The 16,716-nt window shown below is 55.0% G+C and overlaps 1 protein-coding gene across 1 annotated transcript in view; it reads right to left on the bottom strand.

The window, feature by feature from the left end:
- The window catches only part of TWIST2 (twist family bHLH transcription factor 2), a 50,313-nt gene extending 42,756 nt beyond the window's left edge, over nt 1-7,557 (bottom strand). The window contains exon 1 of the mRNA XM_066345643.1: nt 6,940-7,557. Coding sequence (XP_066201740.1) covers nt 6,975-7,457 — 483 coding nt within the window. The 5' untranslated portion in view covers nt 7,458-7,557 and the 3' untranslated portion in view covers nt 6,940-6,974. The remainder of the gene's footprint in view (nt 1-6,939) is intronic.
- Between the last annotated feature and the right edge of the window lie 9,159 nt (nt 7,558-16,716).

The raw sequence follows: 16,716 nt of genomic DNA, 5'->3' as shown, positions 1-16,716 counted from the left end.
AAGAACGCCTCTCCACGTCTCCGCTCCTGCCCAATTTGCAGTCGCTGAGGCACTTCCTGAAGGTCCCATACGTTCCTTTACTGTGCGTTACCAAGGGCATCTTGTTAAGAAAGGATTTTAAACCCACACACGCTTTCTGGAAGTGACCCAACACCGTATACTGACCTCGTGAACCATGCAAGGTGGGCCTGCCTGGCTACCTTCTTTCTCCGAGTCAAAGTTAGGGGCGTGGAGGATGAGGTAACGGGAACCTTCGCACCCCCCCCCCACCCCCAGGACCAGAAAGTCTGACCCCTCTGCACCCCGGCAGACCAAAGCTACGTGAAACACTGAGGTGACGAGGAGGAGGGCGTAGTAACTCAACATTTACTTCCCGGTCTCGGGAGGGAAAGAGGGTCCTGCCCCCTAGCACGGTGGCTTAGGGGAGGCTCAGAGCAGAGCGCACAAAGGAACGGGCCGGGGCCGGCAGGCAGGCGAGGCGAGCGGGCAGTCCGGTCAGGCCGCGGTGGCCAGCCGAGCCGTGCCTGTGCTTTCCTCCTTTCCTTCCGGGAATGTGCCTCTTTTACAAGCTGTCTCCCTCCCGGAGCCCCCACGGGCCTCGGAGGCAGGCAGAAATCTCTCAGATCATTGCTTAAGAAGGGGGACACAGCTCAGAGAGACCTTCACGGAAAGGCTAGCGTGGTGTTTTTATCTGCACAGCACAGAGCGACAGTATGAACGGCGAAAGCTCCGGGCATCTGTTCTCCTCCGGGGGGGAAGTCAGATATAGGCTCCCTCCTCCTCTCCGCTTCCCTACCCCCCCCCCCACACACACACACACAACGCTGAGAGCCAGCCCTCCGATGTCCCCTATGCCTGCTCTGCCCTCTGCCCCGAGGGCTCTGCAAAGACTCTGTGACCACACCACAAACCTCACAGCAGGCGGCTGGGTCTCCTGGTCAGCCACCATCAAAGGGTTAATATAAACACCAAGGGTTTTTGCCCAAATCTTTCCCGTCAGTTACCACACCAGACCCTGCACAGCCAGAAAAACAAATGGGAAGCCGCCGTCCCACGGCCAGAAAGACAAACCCAATGCCAGGGTGACACAAGTGAATTTACCATTTTCCGCCCCCTCCCCACCCCCCCCCCCAAAAAAGATGCTGGTGGCTATTTTGTTTTATTTTTAAGGCTGAATGGGAGCTAAGAAGAAAGACGATTTTTTTTTCAGAATCACTGAATATGAAAACTGAAAGTGCTTCAGGTTCAAGCCTGGCCTTTCATTTCATCGATGGAGAAATTCTGACCCAAAGGAAGGAAGGAAGGGAAGGACCGACCGGAGGCTAAAGGCATTGCTCTCAGGACCTGAGAAGTAAAATGACAGTTTGACAGGAGACACACAGGAGACGCTGGCCCTTGAACTTGTCCCCTGGTCAAGTGACAGAGGCAGGGATATAATAAGGGGAAACTGGGCGGTCACTCAGAGCCCCGACAGACAGCGGACACTCAGACCTTCTCCACCGGACGCTTCCTTACCCGTGACCGCAGGACCACAGCACTCTACCCCGCCAAGCTGCGGACACAATAATATAGGTATTCGGAGCATGTAAAACGCTGTTTTGATTCAGAATGACTCTATTTTCAACTCACCACTGCAAATGTCTCTCGTGTCAGGATGAAGTTACATGCTGGCTTTTCCAGTGTCTGATTCAAGTCTCCTTGTAACCGTTAGTAATCACCGAAGGGAAAAAAAAAATCCCCACAGTGCCCAGGTTTACATCAGCGTGAAGAAGGAACATCATTCTTCAATCACAGGTCACTGTGTCTCCTTCCAAAACTAACATGAAGTTAAGGCACACTTGATGTAACTCACTTGCTTTCAAAGGTTGACTACTCAACCAAATACAAAATATGTTCTTAGGACAAACAAATATTAATTTAAAATAATCACAACTGTGTTAAGGACTTGATCTCTCTCTCTCTCTTTCTCTCTCTCTCTCTCTCTCTCTCTCTCTCTCACACACACACACACACACACATACACCCTGCTCCCTTTGTGTATGGCTCTAAAATTTAGAGTCTAAATACTCAACCTTTAGAGTCTACACTGCTTAGTAAATAATTTTTATAAATTATTGCCTTTAGAAGAGTGTATCCCTGCGTGTGTGTGAGTGTGTGTGTGTGTGTATGTGATGTAAGTCAACACAGACTAGGTTGACAACAAAAGTCCCAGTTTCAGATAAATATTTCCTAAATTTTCTTGGAAAAGAATATTTTCTCTATTAGTATAAGAATAAGTGCATTAGTTGGTATTTCCCCCAGATTTCTGGAGGTCTATTCTTTAAGAATTATAAAGAACCACCTCTGGTTAATTACATATTGGAAACAGGTTGAAATTCCTTGTATTCTGAAAAAGAAGAACAAGAATACTACAACTGACATCAAGGGGGAAAAATGGATTTTTGCTCAAAGTGTATTTTTTTAGTTTATTATTCTGAGATATGGCATAATAATACTTCCTCGTATAATTTGCTCACTTGAAGACAGAAACATAATTTAAATTCTTGTGGAAGAACTCTTTCTTTAAACTTTACATTTTGGGGTAATGGTTACAAAGAGTTATAAGGAATAATACAGAGAAGGCCTGTGATATTCATCACTCAGTTTCTCCCAGGGGGGACCCCATGCACCACTACCCTACGACATCACAGCCAGGAGAGTGGTGTGGACCCCATCTCCAGACCGTGTGTTCCAATTTCTCCTGCTCTACATACACTGCGTGTGTGCGTGTGCACGTGTGCGCGTGTGCATGCGTGTGTGTGCGTGTGCATGCGTGTGTGCGTGCGTGTATGCATGTGTGTGTGCGTGTGCGTGCGTGTGCATGCGCGTGTGTGCGTGTGCATGCGCGTGTGTGCGTGTGTGCGTGTGCATGCGTGTGGGTGTGTGTGCGTGTGTGCGTGTGCGAATGTGCATGTGTGCGTGTGTGTGTGTGCGTGTGCATGCGTGTGTGTGCGTGTGCTCCACTCCATACCATTCCATCACGTGCGTGGACTCAGGTGGCCACATGGGGTATCTTTCTAGGCAGTTTCTGTTTCCAGTGTTTCAACTCGGTGTTACTTTGAACTCATCCATGTCTGTCTCTCGGACACGCTATCTCTTCTTTATGGCTTCTCTGTTTCTTGGCTACAGTAACACGCGCACCTCGTCTTGGAGTTTTATTGCCTCCTCCGTGAACTCTCTGCCGGTGGAGAGCTTTGTCTTTGGTTTGCCTCCTGCAGAGCATTTATCCTCTCCCATGAAAAGACGCAAATATAAACAGACATTCCAGCGTGCGAGCACGGGGGCTTTAAAGACACCAGTGAGGATAGATTAATATATATATATATATATATATATATATATGAAGATTAAAAACTTGTCATAAAAGTTCAGCCTTTAAAATCGGCTTATTAAAATATTTCGGGGTGTTTTTTTTCAAAAAAGAAAAACAACCCAAATTTAAACTAAAGCTATGAATTATAATGCTCTGCTCACAAAGAAGTTTAACTTCATGATCTTTCTGCCAGGCAGAAGGAATCAGGCATCTGTGCCGTCTGTCCACAATACAGTGCAGCGAGGATGGTGAAAACTAGGTTTTTCGGTCTCTCAAGACATGTCTGAAAATAGTGCAGTTTTCAGTAAAGCTCAGTGCAGGACTATATATTTTAATTGACCTCAAACAGCCACTCTCAAAGTCCCACCCCTGCAGCCTCTGGCCTGATGATGATCACCAGACTCTCTGCTGATATTTAAGGGAACAATATCCACAGAACGGAGGTCAGCTCCCTGCATCCTTCCATCGGATCTTACCGACGGGTCTTTTTATGACAGAACACGGCTTAGAATTCAGGGAGCTCCCTCCGTCTTGCATTCTGTTTCTTCTAACCAATCGAAAGCTCTGCTAAAATTCTGCATTTCCGTTCTCCAAGGGGGAATTCATTTTCTTTTGAGACCAGCTAGCATTCCGATTAGAACAGTTAGCCAACACCTCCAAGAAGTGAATTTTCAGGAGGAAGGCCAAGGCTTACACTTATTAAATACTGAGAGGGTCGTCCTCTGTTCCCCAAAGTTAATACAAGTTCTCAGGGGAAAAAAAACAAGTTCGTTGGTTGAATATGGTAGCCCACTGGAAATCTGTGCCTGCTTTGCAGACATTCAAGAAGATGTTTTCTTCTATCACAAAGCAGAAGGAAAGGGGAAGTGTCCAATAAGTAATCGTCGACCTCCCCCCTCACCCCCCACGCCAGGTCCTGAAACTGAGGCATTTAATGAACCTACTGAAAACTCCTTTTTGAGAGTTTTCCATCAGCTGAACCCAGCTGACTGTCCAAAGACACCTGATTTATTGTCTGTGGTTTTATGTACCAGCACCTCCGCCCCCAAATACAGTCAGGATAAATGTCAATACGCAGTCATACAAGTTCCTGTGTTTCTCCTTGTATCAAAGGGACGACTTAGACTTTTTATCATTGCTGTCACTCATCTAGATATAGTTCTGTGTGTGTGTGTTTATGTGTGTGTGAAAACACATAATTAAACATTAAAATCACATACCACGCCCTGAAAGGTCTAGACATTCTCTGGTGAGCTACATGTAGTGAAGGTTTCTTTCAAACGTTACAAATAAATAACAAATGCCATTCAGCAACATTTTCAGGAACTCAAACCCAACGCAGAGTGCATTTCTACTCATCGAGACTAACAGTTTAAAAGCACAAAGAATGGAAAGTGTTTGCCTAATATGCTTGTAAGTCAACACTGGGTGTGCTGAGATCATTCTTAACACCAAGAACATCAGTATTTCCTTCTCCTCCTGGGCAGGGTGGGTATCTATCTCCTTAAAGAAACTTGTTTATTGGAACCAGTCAATTAGATTCAATTTCCTAAAAAATAAAAATACATGATCCCCCCTAGAGATCATTTGTTTTCTAGCTGAATGTGTTATTTGTTACATTTTAAGGATTTCCTCCCAAACTCTTAACACTTACCATTTATTTATTACAAGTACTGCCTTTTATTTGTATATAATCTCCCACTGTGATCGATGTCTGCTTCTCTCAGTTTTAAGAATATGATTACTTGGTAATGAATGGTAACTTTAACTCTAAAGTCTGCATGAAGGTATATAGCTCCTGGTGTGTGTTTTCAACCCTTTTCTCGAGGAAAATCTTAACGATCCTTCTGTTGGCATTTTCCTTAAACAGAGCTACATGTGTATATTTTTAAAAGATGACATTCCTCATCTGTTTGTTCTTATTTCAGATGTGCTGTAAACTATGGATGTCTAAAGGGTAAATGCAATTGACTAATGGAAGCTCATAATTTGGGCAGCAAAACCCAGAATTAATGTATTATTCTACTGCGGCATTTCAGAACCCAGCCAATCCAAACCCTCTTTCCTGGAGAAATATGTGATTGAGACACTTTCCATCTGCTTTTGACAAAGATAGGAGAAGATTCCCATAAGTTATCCTCTGCTAAAACTCTTTGTTAATGACCTATAAGCCGATCATTCCTTTACAGGGCTGTTTCATCAGGATAATTTTCTGTGGCACCGAAAATAAATAAATAAAACCCAGCTGTGCGAGGTCAGCTTTTTGTGGGCACAACAAAAACATTCGCAAATATTATAGACCACATTTAAAAAGAGAGAAAGAAATAGATCTGTTTGGGAGAGTGGGGGGCTGCTCTCTCCTCCTCAGTGATCTAAATTCCTTCTGTGCGAAGCAGAGACTTTTATAAGAAAACATTTCAAGGTGAGGAAGAAACTAAACATACTGTGTAGGAAGTATTTTTTTTTTTTCATATCCCCTCACCCTCCAAAAAAAAATTAAAAAAATCGTGCACCCTTCCAGAAATTTCCCTCGGGAGCCACTAGCCCCACGCAGCCTTCTGGGAAGGATGGCGCCTCCCCGGTTGGAGCTCGTCTGAAGGGACCTCCAAGGTGTCTGATGAGAAGGAGCGGGTGCGGGACGCCCTGGACACTCTTCTAGAGGAAACCGAACTCCCAGGGTTCTCAGCAGCTCTGTCCCCTTTGCCTGCATCCGCGGGACCCGACCAGTACCGGCTCCCATTCCCCCAACCTGTTTCCCAGCCTGGACCCCTGGCGCTTCCCAGCGGAGCTGGACGCTGAACCGCGATGCCCGCAGAGCTACCCCCCGCCCCCCGCCAAGGCTGTCCAGGTTCAAAGCTGACACGACAGGCTCCTAGCGCCGGGGTCCGCTCCACCTGCCTGCGGGCAGCCGGGGTTCCCAGCAGCGGTGCCTGCCCCAGCCCCCGCGCTGCGGTCTGCGCGCATCAGCCTAGGCCTCGTCCCCTGAGCTCCTGGCGAGGGGCCACCCCGGGTGCCGGGTTGCGTTGGCCACGGAGCAGCCAGCACTGGACAGTGTCCTCCCACCCTCTCCAGGCAAACCTGGGCGCCGGCGGTGCGTACCCCGGCGCCCACCGAACCTGCAGGCGCGCGGGCAGAACGGGGTGTTCGTTCCCGGAGGAGAGGGCAAAGCCACCACCCAGGACGACCCAACTCGGGCAGCTTCCAGGGCGGCCACTACTATGAGGGACGCAAAAGGCAGCTGGCCCTGGCCCCGTCTCTCTGCCCCTGGCCTGCCCCAGGCGATTCCTCTGGTGCTCACTCCCCCAAAAGTCACCCACAGACCCCCACACGACATAAGAATGGAAAACGCGACGGGTCGTCAGTCCGCCCTTGTCCCGCTGACACACCGTGTAGAAGCTTGTGAGAGGCCCCAGGGGTGCCCCCGGGACGTGGGACCTTGCCGACCCACGCCATCGATTGCGAGGAGAAAATGCTCCCCCCTACGCCGCCGCGGCCAGGCGGGTCTCCGGAGGAGGGGACGCCTGGACCGGACCACCCGCCCCCACCACCCCAAGGCGGAGGGAGCCCACCGCGGGCGCAGCACCTACCCTGGCGCGCCGGTCCGGACGTGTGTGGCGCGGCGCTAGTGGGAGGCGGACATGGACCACGCGCCTTCCATGCGCCACACGGAGAAGGCGTAGCTGAGGCGCTCGTGGGCCACGTAGCTGCAGCTGGTCATCTTATTGTCCATCTCGTCGCTCTGCAGGACCTGGTAGAGGAAGTCTATGTACCTGGCGGCCAGCTTCAGCGTCTGGATCTTGCTGAGCTTGTCGGAGGGCAGCGTGGGGATGATCTTGCGCAGCGCGGCGAAGGCCTCGTTGAGCGACTGGGTGCGCTGGCGCTCGCGCACGTTGGCGAGGATGCGTTGGCTCTGCAGCTCCTCGAAGGACTGCGCGCTCGGGCTGCCCTTTTTGCCGCGCTTGCCCGGGGTCGGGCTGCCATCTTCGCTGGACTTCTTGCTGTAGCGCCGCTTCCGGCCGAAGCGCTTGGGCTGCCGCTCGAGCTCCTCCTCGCTGGTGCCCAGGCTGTCCACGGGGGACACGGGCGAGCTGGAGCCCTCCTCCATGGCGCCCGCCCGGCGCGCGTGGGGCTGGGGGCGCCGGGCGCCGAGCGCGCGCCGCTGGCCGAGCCCGCGGTGGCCGAGCACACGCTCTCGGGGCTGCTCGAGCGGGCTCTGATCTCAAGGCCGGTTAGTGCAAAACCGAGGTCTCCGGGAGAGGAAGTTATTCTAACTTTTTTGGAAACTCTAGCCGGGCTGGGTTGCTAAATAGTTGTCAGGAGCGAGGGCGGCGCGCTGATTGGCCGCCGCGGCCGGGGGCCGGACAAGCTCCGGGGCCTTCGCCCGCCGCCCCCGCCCCCCGGCGCGGCGCTTTCAGTTTTGCCTCCCCCTTCGGCCCCGACCGCGGCGGGCACCGCGGAGGCCCGACCCCCGCGCGTCGCCAGCGCCTCCACCGCGGGCTCTGGCTGCTCTCCGGCTGCCCCGCGCCCTGGGCTCAGCCGACCTGGCTTTGTCTGCTCCTTAACGTGGAGTTCGGGCCCCGCCGGGCTGCGGGGCTTCCCGCGGGGCGCGGGGGGTGCCGGTGGCGAGTCTTACCCTCGATGCGCTCCCAGGAGGTGAGGACACGGCGGGGAACCCCCGGGGTCACCGGGGCCCATGGGCGTGCGGCGAGTACACACCGTGGCTCGGGCTCCACCTGGGGTTGGGGACCCGCGCGGGCAGGGATCCCGGCGCCGAGACGGCGGGCATGGGGACACCCGGGAGCCATCGTAGACGCCGCTCCCCACGTACGCACCGCAAGGACTCCCGGAGTAGCCGCTGGCTCTGCCCAGGCCGTGTGGGTGGGGCCGCTTTTCACCCCAGCTTGTTGGGAAACCGTGGCTCTGACCCCTTCTCAGACCCTCCTCCTAAGTGTCTTAGAACTTCAGCGGCACAGCGCACCTCTGCAGGAAGCGGCGGTGCCCGCGTCGCCCACCCGCGTGGTCCTGCCCGGGGTGCGGGACAGGGGCGCCGCTAGGCCGGTGCAGCAGGGCCCCGGCCGCTGCGCTCCGGCTCGGCGTCTCCTCCAGTCGGCACCGGATCGAGAGCGTTCTGGGCAACTGCGCGGCCACCCCTGCATTGGGCGCCCGCGGGCGGCCGCAGGCAGGCAGGCAGGCGCGGGGCGGCGGGAGCTCAGGGCCCGGCCGCAGCCGGCGACACCGTGGACCCCGGCCTCGCGCCACCTGGATGCCGAGCGCGGGCCTGTTTGAAGTGGTTCTTGGGGGGGGGGGGGGGCTCTTTGTTCGCCAGGCCGCTCTGGCTCGGGGCCTGGAGGTGGTTTACGGCTTCGATGCCTTTGAACCTATTCCCAGGTGACCCGGGCTCAATTAGGCCCCGGCCTGCGCGGGGCTGTCAGGCAAGCCGCGTGATCAAGGGCGGCCTGGGCCCTTGTATTGAAGTTGAACTCGGGGCCGGCGGAGCGCGCGCTCGGCCTAGGCTGCTCCTCGGGCCCAAGTGCAGGACTGCCGCGTTAGAATGCTCAAGGGCGGCCTGCGCGAGCCCCGGGCCGCTCGAGGGGACGTTTCCCCCACAGTCGGCGGGGAAGAGCAGGTCCTCACACCAAGGTGGCTACGCAACGGAGCTCATTGTTTCTAGTTTCTTCCTGACCCGCGCGCTTCACCATCCGACGGCTCCAGGTGCCTCTGGAGCCCCGCGCCCAGCCCCACCTCGCCTGACCGCCCCCTGCCCCCACTCCGGAAAGGCCCTGGCTTCTCCGGAGCAGCAGAATCGCTGTCGGCTGGCTATCCGTTTATTTGAAATTCCAAATTGAAAATTTCAGAAACAAAAAGAACGCGAGAGGAGTCTGCTCCCCTGTGGTCCTGCCCGCGCTGGGACGCAGCCCGGCCTGGGCTTTGCGCACCGGATGGGCCTGCGCCTTCTCTGTACCGCCTTTCCCAGGCTGCTGCGCTCGGAGCAGGCGCAGTGATTCGGACCTCTGTTACTAATTCCGCGTGTCCACTGAGTCTGGGAGTCGGAGGACCCAGACCCTCGTTGCCGGCCCGGCTTCCATGAGCCTGGTGAGGTCCCTCCCCCACCCGCCAGGACGCATTCCGCATTCGGGGAGGAGAGGTGGCCGCTGCCTGCCTGCTCCACTCCACTGCGTCTGTCTCTCGGACTGGTTGGTGATGGGCATCAGAGCACTTTCTGGAAGTCAGATCTAAGAGCCCATCACCCGCCTGAAGTATAGCAATCACACCAGTGTAGTGCAGGGACACTTAGGGCTGACACCTGATGGCCAAGGCACACATCACATATAAGCAAGATTCTCTTTTTTAAGTCCCCTTTTAAAATTTCCCCCTTGGAAAAAAAAAAAAAAAAAAGGCCCAAGAAGGCATGACAAGCTTTTATTATTGTAATGGTTCTGCCACTGTAGGTATGACAATGTTACCACTGCAGGTACGACAATGTTACCACTGCAGGTATGACAATGTTACAACACTCCTTCTGCCCCGTGTGTCTGGCAGGTGGGTGTCCATCCACTCTCGTTCCCATCCTGTCCTCTGCTGTTGCCTCCTGAGCTACAGGGGATGGGAGCTGGAAATGACCTTCTCAGGACACTGGCGACCCTGGTCTGTGAGATGCACAGTTGTGGGTGTGGAAGGAAAGGGGCCGTGGGGTCCTGGAGGAAGGGTGTGAACACTGACTGTGTTCTGACTGGGTGCAGCAGGAGCGGCACAGGCAGGGGGCCGGGAGCAGCCCCTGGGTCCCCCCGAGGCCAGGCGGCGTTCTACAGCGCAGTCTGGAAGTCAGTCCGAAAGCTAATCTCTGCCCGGAGCGTGTGAATGTGTGGCCGTGCAATTCTGTCATGGGCTCTCTCATGAGTTGTTTCCTGCTTGGGCCAGCCACCGTGGGTCCTGTTCTTCACAGCAGAACCCTGACTGAGACGCCCACCCTCTGGACGGCGATGACCTGGACAGTGGACACCAGGGCTCTCCCCGCACCCCCCCCCCACTCCGTTTTCTGGACATCGCTAACGATCTCGCCTGTGATATGCAACTCAAGTCGACCTTTCACACGCATTTATGAATGCTTTTAAGATCTCATCAGAGTTGTGCTTGCGACAGACTCGTATTATGATTCTTTTTCTGCTGAAATATATGCCAAATCTCAATTTAAAACAACAGTGAGAGGCTCAGTTGTGACACAAACAGGGTGGGAGAGAACAGGGTGTAGGGGCTACGACAGAAGCCAGGCTTCTCTGTATAGAACATAGAGATTTGAATTTGGAGTCATAGAAATGTTTTCCATTAACTATAAAAAAACTAAATCAAAATGAACAAAATAGAAATCTCCCCCCACACACACACAAATATCAAACAAATACAACTGATTTTGTATCATTTTGGTTGCTTAACCTTGCAGACAGGAATAATTTTAGAGAATTTTAAAACACGACATAAAGAGGGACAAAAATACAGTGACGGAAAATGACCTGACTTTGGGGATAGGCGCACAACGCAATCAACAGTCCAAATGCTATCAAGAGGTTTACCTGGGACTTATGTCCTCTTGTTGGTCAATGTCACCCCATAAATTTAATTTTCTAAATAATTTTTTTTATTAAGTAAGAGGCAGGTTGGCAGACAGACAGACTCCCATATGTGGATCTACCTGGCAAACCCCCTATGGGGGTGATGCTATGCCCATCTGAGGCCTCTGCTCCGTTGCTTGGCAACTGAGTTATTTTTAGTGCCTGAGGCAGAGGACATGAAGCCATCCTCAGCACCTGGGACCAGCTTGCTTGAACCATTCGAGCCATGGCTGTGGGAGGAGAAGGGGGGAGAGAGAGAGAGAGAATAGGAAGGGGGAGGGGTGAAGAAGCAGATGGTCATTTCTCCTGTGTGCCCTGACCAGGAATCAAACCTGGGACTTCCACACGCCAGGCTGATGCTCTACTTCTGAGTCAACAGGCCAGGGCCCTAAATAAAATAAACCACACACACACACACACACTATAATTTGACTATACATCCTTAGTGGGACATAGTCTAAAGGAAAAAAAAAAGAAAGCAAAAAATGGCTTAGATTGTATTAAATGTATTCCCATTTTAGTAATATTGCTCTTGTTACTCTGACACTGTCAGTTAAAGCAAGTAAGATTCCCAGCCTGAAAGAAAAGAGATACATACATAAAGTGAAGGAAGTTCGGTGAGACCTAGGCGTTCTGAATTTGTCCGAAAGATCAGTGTGAACTCATGATATGTTCTCTCTGAAACAATGTATTTCCTGGCCCTGGCCACTGAAAAGACTAGAAACGTTCTGCCACCCAGTGACAACCCCGCATTGTCCAGATCAATTGCTGTCCCTCCTTGAAGACATAGCTGCCTTACGGTCTGGGACAAACAGACACAACATAAGCCCGGAGCAGGTTATTTATTCTGCAGGAAGTCCAGAAAGCTGTTGGTGACTCCGGGGGTCACGTCGGAAAGACTCAGGGATGAGCCTGCAGATGCCTCCACAGGCCAGAGACGGCAGGAGACGAGCATCGGGGTAAGAACAGCTGCAGTGGGTGGAACCTGGCGACAGTAAAATCCCACCAGTTCGTTGTGTCCAGCAAATAAAGCACTTATTGGCCACCTTTGGCCAGTAATAGGAAACTGACTTAGGATTCTGAAAACCGGTAAATGGAAGTAAAGAACCAAGCACGTGACCAGCCCTCCTTACCAAATGTTACCCCAGAGTGACATGAGACTTGCTGAGAAAGTGTTCGCTCCAGGACAGACGGACGCGCTCCAGCTGACCAACAGTGGGGGCTGAAAGGGGGCGTGGCCCCATCACTGCTTCGCAAGCTCCACCAGGTCGCCTGGACCACAAAGCAGGAGGCACAGCCCCGGGGGCCCTGGTGAAGGATTCCCGCCCCGTCGCCTCACCTCTGGCTCCGGCAGACATCTCCAGGGGACCCAGGGCGCACACCCTTTGCACAGGTGAAACGGTGTCATGAGGACGCCGTCGTATCTGAGCCCTCCTCTGCTCAGAGCCCAGAACGGGCTCACCTGTCTGTGTGTGAAAGGCCGCCTGGACCAGCATCTGTAAGACCCGCCCGACCTGGTGATGAGAACGGCCCTTCCAGGTCTGGCCTCTTGTCCCCTGCTCTGAGCCTCGGGCCGCCAGCAGCTCCTCCCCACACAGGGCGCAGCCCCTGCCAGAGCCTCCCTGGAACTTTCTGCCTCCCGATAACCTGGTGGGCGACTTCCTCACACCCTTCAAGTCTGTCTGATTCTTTTGTTTGTTTGTTTTTTTAAGTGAGAGGAGGGGAGATAGTGAGACGGACTCCCGCATGCGCCCCGACCGGGATCCAGCAGGCAACTCCCATCTGGGGCCGATGTTTGACTCAACCAAGCCTTCGTCAGCACCCGGGGCCGACACTCAAACCAGTGCAGCCACTGGCTGCGAGAGGGGAAGAGAGAGAGAGATGGGAGAGAAGGAAGAGGAGGAGAAGAGCAGATAGTCACTTCTCCTGTGTGCCCTGACCGGGGATCGAACTCAGAACGTCCACATGCCGGGGCTGAAGCTCTATCCTCTGAGCCAACCGGCCGGGGCCTCGGATTCTATTGCCACTTCACAAACCACCCGTTTCATCTGCTCACCACTGCGCAGGCCAGCAGGTTGGGATGGGATCAGCAAGGTGGTGACATCCTGCCTGGGGTCCCCCTGGTGCCCGTGGTCAGAAGGCTGTCAGCTGGGGTGTCTCGGAACCCCACCCCCCAGCTTCTCCAGCAGGATAGCCTTCACTCTCTCTCACTGTGGTTTGCAGGCTGCCACCAACCGCAGGACAGAGTGCACACCTGGACACACAACACCGGCCAGCCTTTGTGTCAAAGTGCGACGGTGGCTGGTCGCCCTTGTCCCACTGACAAGCCGTGTGGAAGCTTGTGAGAGGCCCCAGGGGTGCCCCCGGGACGTGGGGCCTTCCCGACCAACCCCGTAGATTGCGAGGAGAAAGTGCTCCCCACTCTGCCGCCCCGTCAGAGCTGGAGAAGGGGCGACCCCTGTCATTGGTATTGGTTCTGCTTTCTCTGTGGCCGGCCCCTCCCTCCAGAGAGGAAGTCTTCCACCTGCTGTTCTGGGGTCAGCCTGGGTTCCAGGGTCCTGGGCACCAAGCAGGGAAGAGCCTGGGCACTGTCTCTGTGGCCGCCCCTCCCTCCAGAGAGGAAGTCTTCCACCTGCTGTTCTGAGATCAGCCTGGGTTCCAGGGTCCTGGGCACTGTCTCTCGGGGCTGCCGGCTCCCCACACCCACCCCTGCCTCCCCTCTGAACCCTCTCTGGTTCCCATCCTCCAGAGTCACTTCGCTCCTTTCTCGGTTGGGGGAGGGCTTGGCCCCTGGCCCCTTGGGGCAGGACGGGAGAACGCCGGAGAAGGGACTGCTGCCGACATTGACTGAGGGTGGGGGTGCTTCCGCAGAGGGGCCCGAGCCGGCTCTCTTCCCGGTGCCCCCCAGCCCCGTCCTGTGCTGTCCAGCTGCTGTGTCCCCCCAGCCCCGTCCTGTGCCCTCCAGCTGCTGTGTCCCCCCAGCCCCGTCCTGTGCTGTCCAGCTGCTGTGTCCCACGAGCCCCGTCCTGTGCTGTCCAGCTGCTGTGTCCCCCCAGCCCCGTCCTGTGCTGTCCAGCTGCTGTGTCCCCCCAGCCCCGTCCTGTGCTGTCCAGCTGCTGTGTCCCCCCAGCCCCGTCCTGTGCCGTCCAGCTGCTGTGTCCCACGAGCCCCGTCCTGTGCCGTCCAGCTGCTGTGTCCCCCCAGCCCCGTCCTGTGCCGTCCAGCTGCTGTGTCCCCCCAGCCCCGTCCTGTGCCCTCCAGCTGCTGTGTCCCCCCAGCCCCGTCCTGTGCCCTCCAGCTGCTGTGTCCCCCCAGCCCCGTCCTGTGCCCTCCAGCTGCTGTGTCCCCCCAGCCCCGTCCTGTGCCCTCCAGCTGCTGTGTCCCCCCAGCCCCGTCCTGTGCCCTCCAGCTGCTGTGTCCCCCCAGCCCCGTCCTGTGCCGTCCAGCTGCTGTGCCCCCCCAGCCCCGTCCTGTGCTGTCCAGCTGCTGTGTCCCCCCAGCCCCGTCCTGTGCCCTCCAGCTGCTGTGTCCCACGAGCCGAGCCGGTCACCACTCCCCAGCCTCACGCCGCGTTCCCCGCTATGTCTGCGGTCGACTCCCGTTCCTCCTGGGCTCTGAGTTGACGCTTTCTCTGTTCCTTCAGGCCCAGTTCTACAGGGATGTCAGGGCAGCACAGAAGGAAACAGTGTCCCCGCCATCCCTGGAAGTTTCTTGAAAGTGCTGTTAAGAAGCTAACACAGCCTGACCTGTGGTGGCGCAGTGGATAACGCCTCGACCTGGAACACTGAGGTCGCAGGTTCAAAACCCTGGGCTTGCCTGGTCAAGGCACATATGGGAGTTGATGCTTCCTGCTCCTCCCCGCTTTCTCTCTCTATCTTCTCTCGAAAATGAATAAGTAAATAAAAAATTAAAAAGAAAATACAACATCCTTTAAAAAAAGAAGCAGCTAACACGCCGGTGCTGAGACACCTCACGGGCCCTGGAGGTGGCTTGGTCTTCTCTCTCCTGACCCTGCGGGGCTCCAGGGGGACCGGGGGACCAGGATGCCCTGGGACCGCCTCCGTCCGCACAGCTCTGGTGGGCAGTGGCTCGTTCCTGACCTGACCCCTCCGGGTGGGAGACCTTGGTGGCCGGCCGTGAGCTGGGGCCACAAGTGGAACCCCACGAGGGAACTTGGGAAACCCCAGTCTGTGGGAGCAGTGGCTGCCCCTCCCCTTTCTAGCCCCCTGAGAGCCGCTCACACTCGCGCTGGGGATGGCCCCGGGCTCCCCACAGGCCCAAGCCCGGGTCCTGCTGGGAAGGCCTCGCTGTGTCCCTTCCAGGGTTGTCCCAGGAGTGGTTGCATCCGGTGTAGCTTCACGATCATTCATGAGCCGGGAAGGCTGGTTTGCTCTCCTCTCCGCCACCACCACGTCTTTGCGAGAAATGCAAGGAATGAATTTAAAAAACGCCCGTCCTGACTACCCAAATGGAAACCTCGCTTTCATGATGTCCTATAATTTCCACAGACATTGGCTCAGATAGTTCTGCCTGCCTGCCCGGTTTGTGTGTAACCCTCACCTCTGTCTCGCCCGTCTCCTGCCCTCTCTGGCCCACCCCAGCCTCCGCCCGCTCTGCAGGGACCAGCAGATCCTGCTGCCTCAGCTGCTGGAGAGATAACAGGACGTGGGGTGGACACCTCGTTCCAGCGTGAGAAGAGCGTACACGGGGGAGAGAAATGTTTCATCGTACACGGAGGGAGAAATGTTTCATCGTACACGGGAGGGAGAAATGTTTCATCGTACACGGGAGGGAGAAATGTTTCATCGTACACGGAGGGAGAAATGTTTCATCGTACACGGGGGAGAGAAATGTTTCATCGTACACGGAGGGAGAAATGTTTCATCGTACACGGAGGGAGAAATGTTTCATCGTACACGGAGGAGAGAAATGTTTCATCGTACACGGGGGAGAGAAATGTTTCATCGTACACGGGGGAGAGAAATGTTTCATCGTACACGGAGGGAGAAATGTTTCATCGTACACGGGGGAGAGAAATGTTTCATTGTACACGGGGGAGAGAAATGTTTCATCGTACATGGAGGAGAGAAATGTTTCATCGTACATGGAGGAGAGAAATGTTTCATTGTACATGGAGGGAGAAATGTTTCATCGTACATGGAGGAGAGAAATGTTTCATCGTACACGGAGGGAGAAATGTTTCATCGTACACGGAGGGAGAAATGTTTCATTGTACACGGAGGGAGAAATGTTTCATCGTACATGGAGGGAGAAATGTTTCATTGTACACGGAGGGAGAAATGTTTCATTGTACATGGAGGGAGAAATGTTTCATTGTACATGGAGGGAGAAATGAACCGGAGAGAGCGACTCGTTCAGGAACGCAGCACCTTTTTACCAACCATCGCCGGCTGCGTGTCAAGTGGATGCTGAGCAGTGCAGCACACGGATGCTTCCCGTGCAGCACGCGGGGGCCGAGGTGGGCTAGGAGCCCAGGCTGAGGGGCAGACCAAGGCGTGGAGGGCGGCGGGTGTGGGGCACTGGGAAGACCTCCCCCCAGGGTGAGCCGGCCCTCCAGCAGAGGAGGGAGGGGGAGCGTTCCGACGAGGACATGGGAATGTGTCCAGACCCACAGGGTGGAAAGGGCATCAGTAGTGTCCCTTCGGTGGTCGTTCCCGTGGCCTGGGAGCCCAGGTGCTTAGAGAACAGCCCGCTCTCGGTGGCAGGGGGACCTGGCTGCATCCTGACTCTGCTGAG

The sequence above is a fragment of the Saccopteryx leptura genome, chromosome 7, assembly GCF_036850995.1.
Source record: "Saccopteryx leptura isolate mSacLep1 chromosome 7, mSacLep1_pri_phased_curated, whole genome shotgun sequence".
Classification (NCBI taxonomy): domain Eukaryota; kingdom Metazoa; phylum Chordata; class Mammalia; order Chiroptera; family Emballonuridae; genus Saccopteryx; species Saccopteryx leptura.
The sequence above is the reverse complement of the archived record's forward strand: the minus strand, read 5'-3'. Positions and strand labels throughout refer to the sequence as shown.